A 12367-nucleotide genomic window follows, 5' to 3' on the forward strand; every position below is an offset into this window, starting at 1 on the left:
GAAACTGTTCATTTGGCATTCGCTAATCATTCATACAGTAATTTTTTTGTGAAGGGGGAAAAGGAAGGAAAGATTTCTTCCCCAGGACATCAGACATAGACTCAGTTCCTGACTCCTTTTTTAGACAAAAATATCCTTCACCTGCTAATCAAAGAAGTCCTAGCCATGTCTCGACACTCCTGTCCTAGTCTCTTGCTTTAAGATCAAGTCACTCCTCTGCTTAAAAATCTTCTAGTGGCTTCCGTCATCCTTAGCTTCAAATCCAAGCTCTCTACCATGGCCAGGAAAGCCCCGAAGATTTGGCCATTGCCTGCTTCTCCCACGTCATGTAGTGCTGTCCTTTCCTTCACTGCCCTCCAGCCACACTGGTCTTTCTGTGGCTCTAACACACATGGACCCCGCCTGGGGTTTGGCGCTGGCGGCCCTGTCAGCCTGCAGCGCACTGCCGTCCACCCGCTGCTTCTCCCCACTTAGCTCAGAAGTCGCCGCCTCAGCAAGGCCTTTCCGGAGTCTCTATTTCACCCTGTTTAGTTTCTTCACAGCTTTTACCACTATTGCAAAACACTTATATGTCTCCACACAAGAAAAATGGACAAGGACTTTGCCTGCCTTATTCGCTGTGTGTCTTTAGTACCTGTAGCAGTGCCTGGTATGTGGTAAGTCCTCAAAAAATATCTGTGGAGTGAAATGAATGAATGTTTTGTGCGTAAAAGTGACACCAATGACACCATCACTAAGGCATGAACTCTGAGTTGACTTTGCAGGGGGATGGGTTGCTCTGATCCATCACCATCTCTCTCTCCTTCAGGGCTCCTGATAAGCAAATGGCCCACGTTTACCGAGAGTCCATGCCAGGATTTGGGGCACAGTAGGAAAGAATGGGACAGAAAAAGACAGACCCGCCTCCTATGGAAATTAAACCCAAGACACTTCCATCTAACCTACTAACAGGCCACAGGGGGACATCGGGCTGCATTTGTAACACTGTCGTTTTCCTTAAATTCTGTATTCCCCACCAAAGCCAAATGACCTTCTGGTTGCTTTTCTCACAGTGAAAACAAAATTGACAAGCAGATAAAATGAAGCTAGCTGCACGCAGAGCAGCATTCACCTTGGCCCGGCGAGGAGGCCTGGGGTGCACAGCATACCTGTCATGAGGAACAGGAGCCCCGCCACGTGCTGGGTCAGGCTTTCCTCCCAGAAGAAACTGACGGTGGCCACAATGCAGCCGCACAGAAGGACAGCTACAGCCATGCCCAGGAAGCCGGCAGTGATTCTTCTTAAATCTGATCTCAAATAGAAACAGACATTCAAAATCAGAAGAAGAGGCAGGAGGGTTATTGAAAATTTGAGAATGAAGAGCTTTGAATACATTGTGAAAATTAAGAAGTTGGAATTCTTTTCCCAGGTATTCCATGAGGGGCAAATGGGGTGTGAGTAGTGGAGGAGTCAGAGGCTACCCTCTCTGAGTCCACGAAGAGAAGTCCATGCCAAGTGGAGAACAAACTAGAGGGCAACCTCAGGGTAAATCTGAATAACAGATGGCAAGTTATTTAGTAAACAGAGACTGAGGAAGGTTTGAGAAATATCTTTGATAGCCTTAAGAGAGCAATGAAAATGTAGGTGACTACCACAGTGGCTGTAATTAATCTGGCTTTGGAGAAAGAGCCTAAAAAGTGAGCTCTAGTGAAACAGGGTTTTATCTGAGCACTATGGATGCCAATTATGTTATCTTTCATTTACATCTACTCCTGTCTATTTTCAAAAAGGATTTGAGAAACTGTAGGCAACTGTGGTGACTGAAATAGCAGGCCAAAGTGCACACGTGAGACATCCGCTCATAAACACCCTCTCCTCTAAAACATCTGCTGCTAAAGGCCCTCTCCCCTAAAGCACAGGTCCCACAACCCGAGCACCCATTTACCCAGGTTAAGGAGGGACTGTTCCCATGGCACAAGTCTCCACTGTATGCCCAAATGTCAAGTTTCATCTATTGCAAAAACACAATTGTGATCACCGAGGCAGGAATCTAGCTCTTTCCCCATCTCCTTGGGAAAACCAAGAGTTGGATGGGCTACATGTACCTGCATATGCTTTGCCTCCAACTGCTAACGCAGCACTCTCATTGCCCACCTTCTGGCTATTTTACCTTTTCTTTCCATTTCCTTCCTTCCTTTTTGTTGTTTTGGACCAAAGCTAACTTTAAAAATTAATAACTAAGGCTGGGCATGGTGGCTCATGCCTGTAATCCCAGCACTTTGGGAAGCCATGGTGAGAGAATCACTTGAGGCCAGGAGTTTAAGACGAGTCTGGGCAACATGGCAAGACCCCCATCTCTACAAAAATGAAAAAACTTAGTCAGGGGTGCTGGCACATGCCTATAGTCCCAGCTACTCAGGAGGCTAAGGCAGGTGGATTGCTTGAGCCGAAGAGTTTAGGGTTGCAGTGATGATACATACCACTGCACTCTAGCCTGGGCAACAGAGCAAGACCCTGTCCAAAAAAAAAAAAAACAACAAAAAAAACATGGTTAGCTAAATTTCTGTGATCCTTCTTAAAACAACAGATCCCAAACATACATCTGCTTCCTCTGAGGCCAGGCAACAGGTCTCGAAAAATGCACATGGATTACACATAGCCACGCACATATGGAGCCAAGCAAGGTGCACACTGCACTGTTTGGAGTGTGGGCTGCTCTGCTAAGGTGGCAGTACCCAGGCAGCGGCCACCTCGTTGTATGTTTGTGCAGCCCCTAGGCATCTTAGGGGTGCTGCATGGAGGATGGATTATGGTAGCTTCCAGTCTTGCTTTTAGTATCTTAGCCACATAGAGCCCACCCCCTTTTTTAAAAGAGGATTTCTCATTTCCTGCTCAGAGAAACCAAATTAAAACAGGGCATTTCTGCCTAGAAGAGGAAGTATAGACAGCACAAAGCAAGGGGAGGGGAAGCAATAATTTAAAGATGCTGAGTTTAAAGTTAAGTGTGTAAGTAGTTTGGAGACATCCATATCTGAGCAGGGGAAATGTAATAATAGTTCAGCTACCATTATCTTACAGCCTCCCAAATTCCCTGTGGTTTGAGTGATGGTCTATTTTCGATGGCTATGAAAATGCACAAGGTTCAGTTATAATCCACACAGAATGTGCATTAGTATCATACATATTCAGCTCATCCAGGAAACGTGGTACAGATCACCAACTGTGACTTTCTTGGAAAGCGCCATGCATGAGACTGCTAAAAGCATCTTTCCATGAGAATCCCAAAAATGGATTAAGAGGAGAATGCTCAAATATTGCCTTGCTGGACAGGAACAGGGTACAAACTCTTAGAGTAAAGAGCTAAGGTTCTTTTTCAGGATCTTGTGATGACGTTTTCTCACCTGACCAAACCACGGTAACTACATGGTAACTCTGGACAGATGACTAAGGCAAAGAACTCCAAACATGCTCATAAAGAATTAAGACATAAGGACACTTAGATAAGACTTGAATTTGGATCTGCTGAGAAATGACTGTTAAAATCTGCCAGCAAGAAAAAACTTTCAGGAAATCATACTATTAAGAAATAAACTACATTTTATCCAGTGGCTTTCAAGACCTAAAGTTACCAATCATATTTATTATATTAGACCACTGCTGTGGCAATATCATAAAAGTGTCCATTTATGTGTTTGAGAGTCAAAACAGAGCCTTTACTATTCAGAGGGATTTACTTAGAGAATGAGACTTTACTTAGTTTCCTGCAGTGACTTTGGTCACCAAACAAGGTCCTGAAGTCCTTGTTGCTTATTTCCCTAGAAAACAACAATGTCAATCTCTAACGAGGGTAAACACCAAAAAGAATTCACTGTAGTTCTTTGGTTTGATGAGCTATCTATTGGGGGGGGGGCTTGAATCAACAGTTTTCAGATACATATCAGCCCTCTTTAGTTTTACACTGGATGATCCTTTGTAGAGTTTCACATTTTCCTGACAGTGAAAAAGAGTAGTTCCTTCCATTGAGATGTAGACACCCTCTGAGAAAATTATGACATATACTCATAAAGATATTTTAGCAGAAATACTAAGATCTGAGATAAACATAGTAGCCAAAGTACATATTGTATAAACAAAACAAAAAATAAGAGCACCTAAGGGATAATCTCCTTAGTTTACTAAGACAAGGGGTAGAGCAAGTCCTTATACCCAACAGATCAAAGAAAAGATTCAGTAGGCTGCTATGTACAGATGCCACCAGGGCAGACAGGCACACTGCATTATCTCACAAAGACTCAGACCTGGTTTTCACACATTTTATTTGTAATCAAGCTGTGTCCACAGCATAGTGAAATGATCTTCCAAGTCTCTGAGCAAGCCCGATACAGAGCATAAGGACAACATCTTTTGGTCCAAATCTGAGAGGAGTGGTGGGAATACTTTGTGTTCAGAAAGATACCATTTCCTCTCTGAATCTTTCCCAGAAATACTTACGAAGCAGGTGCCATTCATCTTGCTGTATCGTCTTGGTTAAATTGAAAGGAATGTTTCGTAAGCGGATTGGCTGAGAAAAGTGGTACTTGATAGCTGTGCATCGCTGCGCAATACCTTGAAGGAAATAAGAAATGCGATTTACGAGTCTGCTCATTTGTAACAGAATTTGGAGACCTGAGGCAGAATGATGTATCCTAAGCTGGGTTGAACGGAAGAGAGGATAGGACTCTCTTGATTACTCTCATTGACAGGCCAGTCAGAGCAGTAAAAACCTAAAACATGAAATCATCTTAAAATCATGTTTCATTTTTCAATGCATTACATTTTATAAGGATCTATACTCCCCTAATTGTTTTTTAATGCTGAGTTTGTTTTACCTAAACACAAAACTCCTTAAAGAGAAATGGCCTAAAATTATACAGATGGTTGGGAGAAATCAGCTTAAAATTTTAAATTAACACAGATAAATTACACATCTGAATCTGATACAGTCTCAAACTCTCAAATGGGTAGCATCAAAAGGTTCATTGGGAAGTACATTATTTGCAAACCAGCAGACATTTTTCTTCCATAAAGAGAAACTTCCACATGGTTTAGGTGATGATTATGTCTCTAGATGACCCACAAAAGCCTATTTAACTCTAGGGCAGCTGATGCCATTCCTTAATGACCTTATTGACCTGAATTCTGGATCTGGAGAAAAAAGATAATATAGAAAGTAGAATGGAGAAAGGAAAAAATATTTCCTCTCCTTACCTGGTTGTATTGCCAGCTTTAAGCACAATATTTTGATATGGACAAGTGTACCCACTGGTTTATCTAGTACATTCTGCCCCTCCCACACTCCCAACCCATGCTTTTATTGCATAAATTAACACAGGCCTATTCTTCTCTTCTTCTAAAGACTTCTGAATCCCATTAAAAGTACCTACCCTCTCTTAAAATTAAAAAACATACAAAACTTTCTTCTCTCAGTGTAAATCATCTTGGCCAATTGTTTGGATAAATGTAATCTGATTAAACTGATTTTTAAAAAGATGTGAGCAAATATTAGTCCCTTAATCCTGATAGCTGTTTTTAAAAAATCCTCATCAATGCAAATAAATCTCCAATCGGTAAAAATCTGAGTAAATATAAAAGTAAAGTGAAATTTTTAAAAAATCAGACAGTAAAGGGAGGAGATTAATATTTGAGCACAGTTTGCATCATAAGTGAGTCAGTCTGTCCTGTGAAAATACCTATAGGATCATCTTCCCTAAGGAGTTTCTCAAATATTAGTGTACATAAAAATCACCTGGGTGGGGTGTGTTAAAATGTAAACTCTAGGACCCTACCCCAGATATTCTCAATCAAAAGTTTTGGGATGGAACCAGGAACCTGAATTTTAACATCCTAAGTAATTCTGATGCAGGTCCCTGAATCTCACTTTGAGAGACACTACCCAAACTATCTCTGATTTTTGGAAGCTTTTTTAAAAAATGAAACCACAAATTCTAGCTGTTTACATATAAATTAGATGTTTATAAATCAAGAAATGCCTGTGCTTGCAAATGTCAAACAATCTGGTAGAAGAACAATGACAGATAAAGGACCACAAATGTAGTAATAGCTTACATTTGTATTTTTCAAAACTATCATTCCACTTGATATGCATCCTAAGACCGACCTTGAAGTTCTGTGTAAGCAGGAAGTAAGGGCTACAACCGAGTTGAAGGCATGCCCCAACATAAACACGGAGCCTATTGGCAAAGACTGGAACACTTACTGGTTCCAAGAGGTTAAGGACATTTCTGTGTAATCATTAGTTTACCACCAAGCTGACCAAGCAGAGATTCAGGGACCTCACATAGCAAAGAATACAGATTTTATAGAATTAGTTCAGGAAAGTCATCAAATAAGCAAACAGCAACAATCACAAAAACACTAACAAAGTCTGAGAAGGGGGAAGAATCTAACTTCAGAGTTCCATGTTATTGTATTTAAAATGCGCCCATTTTCAACAAAAAAAGTATAAAACAAGCAAAGAAATAAGAAAAAAAAAGTAGTCACTAGAAACTATCACTGAGGAATGCCAGATATTGAACCAGCCTGACAAAGACTTTAAACAAGCTGGTTTAAATATGATACAAGAAAAGGAAACCATATCCAAAGAACTAAAAGAAATTATGAGAGTGGATGTCTCACCAAATAGAGAATTCAGTAAAATGACAGAACTATTAGAAAAAAAGAAAGAAAAACCAAATAGGAATTTTGGAGTTGAAAAGTACAATAACTGGAAAGAAAAATTCACTAGAAAGGCTCAAAAGAAGTTTTGAGCAGGTAGGAAAAGAAAACAGGAAATTTGAAGATGGGTCAATTGAGATTATTCTATTTGAGAAAAATAAAGGAAAAAAGTGATAAAAATTGAACAAAGTCTCAGTCACCTGTGAGGCACCATCAATCATACCAACACTAGCATAATCAGAGTTCCAGAAAAGAAGAGAGAACAAAAAAAGAATATTTGAAGACATAATTGTTCAAAACTTCCCAAATTTGATGAAAAACATGAATCTGCATAACTAAGAAGTTCAAGGAACTACAAATAGCACAAATCCAAAGATACCCACACCCAGACACATCAGAATCAAACTGTTGAAAGCCAAAGGCAGAGAGAGCATCTTGAAAGCAGGAAGAAAAAAGCAACTTATCACATAAGAGAAATCTTCAAAAGATCAGCAGCTGATTTCTCATCAGAAACCAGGGAGGCCAGAAGGGAGTGGGATGACTTACTGAAAGCACAGAAAGAAAAAGATTGTCAACCAAAAATCCTATATGCATCAAAGTTATCCTTCAGAAATGAAGAAAAATTAAGATCTTTCTGGATAAACAAAAACTGGGGGAATTTGTCACTAGCAGACCTGCCCTATAAAAAATATTAAAGGGAGTCCTTCAGGCTGAAATGAAAAGACAGTAACTGAATCCACATGAAGAATTAAAGAATACATGTAAAGGTCACGACATAGGTAAACATAAAAGACAATATAAATGTATTTTTGTTTATAACTCTTTTTTTCTCCTCTCTGATTTAAAATACTTAAAGCATAAAGCAATAATTATAAATCTCTGCTGATGGACATACAAAGTATAAGGACGTAATTTGTATGACAATAACAATACAAAGGAGAAGGAACAGGATGGGGCTATAAAGGAGCAAAGTTTTTATATACTATTGAAATCCAGTTGGTATTAATCCAAACTAGATGGTTATAAATTAAGATGTCAGTTGTAATCCACAGGGTGATCACTAAGAAAATAACAAAAAAAATTATATAGTAAATGAAACAAAAAGAGAATTAAAAAGCTACATTGAAAAACATCTATTTAACACAAAAGAAGACATAATGGAGGAAGAGAGGAACAAAAAGGCATATGGCATATAGAAAACAAATAGCAAAATAGGAGCTGTAAATCTTACCTTATCAGGAATTATATTAACTATAAATAGATTATACACTCCAATAGAAATACAGAGATTGGCATTGTAGATAAAATAACATGATCCAACTATATAATGTTCACAAGAAACACACCTTAGATTCAAAGACACAAATAAGTTGAAATTAAAAGGATGGGAGAAAATATATCATGAAAACAGTAACCAAAAGAGAGGTGGAATGGCTATACTAATAGCAGACAAAACAGACTTTAAGACAAAAATTGTTACTAGAGACAAAAATATTTTATAATGATAAAAAGGTAAATCCATTAAGAAGATATAACAATTATAAATATATATGCACCTACCAATAAAGCCCCCAAATATATGAAAATATAGCAAAAACAGACAGAATTAAAGGGAGAAATAGACAATTCAACAATAATAGTTGAAAATGTCAATACCCAACTTTCAAAAATAGTAAAACAACTAGACATAAGATCAATAAGGAAACAGAGGACTTGAACAACATTATAAACCAATTAGACACAAGAAACATCTATAGAACACTCTATCCAACAACAGCAGAATACACATTCTTCTCAAATGCACATAGACTATTCTCTAGGATAGGCCATAGGCAAGCAAACAAGTGTTAATAAATTAAAAGTATTAAAGTCACACAAAGTAAGTTCTCTTACCATAATGCAATAAAATTAGAAAGTAATAATAGAAGAAAATTTGGGAAATTCACAAATTTGTGGAAATTAGGCAATATACTCCTAAGTAACCAATGGGTCAAGGAAGAAATCACAAAAATAAATTAGAAAACACTTGAGATTAATGAAAACAAAATCACAACATACCAAAATTTTGGGGATGCAGCTAAAGCAATCTTTACAGGGAAATTTATAGCTGTAAATGCCTACATTTAAAAAAAAAAGATCTTAAATCAGTAACTTAACTTTCTACCTTAAGAAACTAGGGGAAAAAAAGAGCACACTAAACTCAGAGTATAAGGAAAGAAATTGTAAAATTAGAGCGGAATTATATGAAATAGAGAATAGAAAAAAAATAAACAAAACCAAAAACTGGTTATTTGAAAAGATTAACAAAACTGACAAATCTTTAGCTAGACTTTCCAAGATAAAAAGACAGAAGATTCAAGTTACTAAAAGCAGGAATGAAACAGAGGCTATTACTAATGATCTTGGAGAAATAAAAAAAAAAATAAGTGAAAACATGTGAAAAGTTACATGCCAACAAATTAGATAATACAGATAAAATGGGAAATTCTTAGAAATATACAAACTCCAAGATTGACTCAAGAAGAAACAGAAAATCTGAACGCATGTATAACAAGTACAGAGATTGAGTTAGTAATTAACTTAGCAAAAAACGTCCCACAAAGAAAAGTCCAGGACCAGATGGCTTTGCTGGTAAATTTTACCAAATGTTTGAAGAAGAATTAACAATCATGGATAGATTCTTCCAGAAAAAAAATAAAATAGAAGAGGAGGAAGAAACACTTCCTAACTCACTCTATGAAGCCAGTATTATTACCCTGATACAAAAACCAAAGATATCACAAAAAAAGGAAATTATATAATATTCCTTACACATATATACGCAAAAATCCTCAACAAAATATTAGAAAACTGAATTTAACAACATTTGAAAAGGGTTATACAGGTTACAAGAGGTTCTGAGAGTGAGAGGCACCCAGACTGAGCTGTTCATGCCCTGGTCAGCGCGATGCCCAAGGCCAAGTGCCAGACTCGGAGGCAGAAATTGGGTTACAAAGTCAACCGAAAGCGTCTGAACCAGAAAGCTCGACGACAACGGAAGGTGGCGCCGCAGATCTAGGGCTCACACCTACGACATTCCTGGGACCGCGCCAAATCCGTGTGGCAGCACCTGGCCGAGATGGGGTTGGCTATGGACCTCAACAAGGCGGTGCCCCTCTGAAAGAGAAAGGTGAAGGCCATGGAGGGGGATGTAGAGGAGAGGCCAAGGAAGCTTGTGCTGAAGCCCTCTGTGCTGAATGACCTGGAGTCAGAAGCCAGATTTCCAGAAAAGAAAGGAAATGCCCTGTCTGGGGACCGCACTGACTATAAACCCATGTACCAGGATGAAAAGAAGTACTGCCAAGATACCCCGAAACAGATTCAGAATAAGATCAAAGTCTACAAACGTTTTACCCAGTGGAAAGGCAAGCCTTCACCGATTCTTTGCAGAGGAGTAAGATGGAGAACAAGTGACTGGTTTACATCACACCTGCCCCAGGCAGAGCCTCCTGCCGGACCAGTGAAGCTGAAGCCAGGGTTTAAAGCAAGGAGGAGTGTGTAGCTTCAGAGGGGCTGGCCAAATCCCATGGAATCAGGTCTCTCTCTCTCTCTCTCTCTCTCTCTCTCTCTCTCTCTCTCTAACACACACACACACACACACACACACACACACACACACACACACACACATTTATTTCCCCCGCCCAGGGAAGGAAGTGTCTCTCAGAGGCTCCAATTTATATTCTTCTGGGAGCTCATGGAAAAGCCAGAATCTGCTGTTTTCAGATTGGGTAGTTTATTTGAATATAGTCTGTACATAATAAAACAAAGATATTTAAAAAAAAAAAAAAAGAAAGAAAAGGGTATACATCAAGATCAAGTGGGATTTATTGCCAGAATGCAAAATTTGTTCAATATATGAAAATCAATTAATGCAATATACCATATCAATAGAATAAAGGGCTGAAACCACCTGATCATCTCAAAGACTCAAAAAAAAAAAAGCATTTGACAAAGTGTATTTGATATTCGTCAACAACCCTATGAGCCAGATATAAAAGATATTACTAACTCCACTAAATAGGCAGAAAAATCTGAAGCTTGGGGAGGTTAAGTTACTAGCCTGAGGCCACGGTGCAAGGTTGTAACGGAGCTTCAACGTATACACTGTTACTCAAACTCTGTACACTACTTACTCAGGAAAATTAGAAATTCTTAGACTTTCAGAAATGCATCTTAATTCTGTGGGTAGTTCAAGCTGTAGCTATTACATGTACTGTCAGTTTGAAGTAAAAAACAATTTTTCTAATTTAGCGCCGGCATATGTTCTTTTGGAAGCAAAGCTGACTCCTAATCGAGGGAGATTGGGTTGGCTATGTGGCTGACTCCGTGGCTTCATCCTACCTGCATCTCAGGGCTGGAGGTGGGGTGTGGACTGGGGAGAAACCGTTCTCTCAGACTCAAAGCAGCTGGCCTTGGAACAGCATCTGTGCTAGGGAAATACGTGGTCGCTTTTAAATCACTGCAAACATTTCCAGGGCCCATCTCCTCCTCTGCCCCTTGCTGGTAACGGGCAGGATCCCAGCGGGCAGGGAGAGTAACAGGAAGGAGGTGGGCAGCTGGCCCAGCGCTCTCCTCCTTCCCCAGGGGAGTCTGCATGTGCCAGGAATGAGGTAAGTAGTGCACACATCACCAAATTGCCTGTCCTTCCCCACTGAGCTCTCAGGCTAAATTTAAAGTGCCAAGAATTCTGAAATGAGAAGAGAAAGGAGGTAGGGAGAATGATCAGGTCTGGATTGACAATAACAAGCAGTACTCAAGGATCCCAAAGATTGGGAGTCTTTGGGATGTGGTGAGCCCAGAGCTCCTTAGCTGAGTTCATAAGAAAATGTTCCATGGTCCTGATGCTCCACTCCCTCGGAGGATGATTAGAGACTTCAGGCAGAATTGGAAGAGAGAGTGGGAATGAAAGACAGATCAGCAGCAGTGTCAGAGACCTGCTATTAGCTGTTTTATGTCCTTCTTATCAAACCCTTGTTCCTCTGTCATAGCAGAAAGTCAAATAGATTCGAAGAATAAAGCTTGTTATTAAGATTTGGCTCCCTACAGCACACACATTAAACTGACAACATGAAACTTGACAAAATCATACAGGAAAAGACCTGTGGTTGATTGATGGCTTTCCAAAGACAAATTAGGTCCTTTAAAAACAAAAAGATAAGCATACACACACACACGCGCGCGCACACACACACACACACACACATACACACACACACACATATATACACGCCCACATAGATGGTGGTAGACAGAAGTTACATGCAATGTTCTGTTAAGGAATGATTCTGTGAAAATCCACAAGGAGGCATTAGATTCCAATTTTTTCAAAGCCATGCATGCAAACTTTGAAATTAACTGGCTTTCCAGGTTTAGAGAGCAATGAATCTGGCTCTCTGAAAAGGAACACAAAAAGCATGAGCTCATAGCACCAGATGGCATCACACAATGGGGGGAAGAAACATGCAGAGGATTGAAAAGAACAAGTTGTGGTCTATATTTAGTGATTAATTAGCTTCTTAAAGGGCCAAGTAGAGCCACTTTAATGATGACATAAACCATAAAAGAAGATATATAAATATGTTGTACGGCGATTAGAAATGGAGCTTTTGGTCTGATGAATTGCTGTTGTATC

At 39.3% G+C, this 12367-nt stretch overlaps 1 protein-coding gene and 1 pseudogene across 2 annotated transcripts in view; one reads left to right on the forward strand and one right to left on the reverse strand.

Annotated features, from left to right (window-relative positions):
• Window positions 1–12367, reverse strand: part of TMEM178A (transmembrane protein 178A) — a 57442-nt gene that overhangs the window by 10881 nt on the left and 34194 nt on the right. Inside the window, exons 1-3 of one of the 2 annotated variants that reach the window (XM_012653813.1) lie at window positions 11077–11242; window positions 4471–4584; window positions 1149–1286 (exon numbers count right to left, since the gene is read on the reverse strand). In XM_012653813.1, coding sequence (XP_012509267.1) covers window positions 1149–1254 — 106 coding nt within the window. In that variant the 5' untranslated portion in view covers window positions 1255–1286; window positions 4471–4584; window positions 11077–11242. Of the gene's footprint in view, window positions 1–1148; window positions 1287–4470; window positions 4585–11076; window positions 11243–12367 lie in introns of those variants that run through there. The other variant, XM_012653812.1, reaches the window with a different exon arrangement.
• LOC105817938 lies at window positions 9641–10146 on the forward strand (annotated as a pseudogene).

The sequence above is a fragment of the Propithecus coquereli genome, unplaced genomic scaffold (assembly GCF_000956105.1).
Source record: "Propithecus coquereli isolate 6110/MARCELLA unplaced genomic scaffold, Pcoq_1.0 Scaffold43, whole genome shotgun sequence".
NCBI classification, from domain to species: domain Eukaryota; kingdom Metazoa; phylum Chordata; class Mammalia; order Primates; family Indriidae; genus Propithecus; species Propithecus coquereli.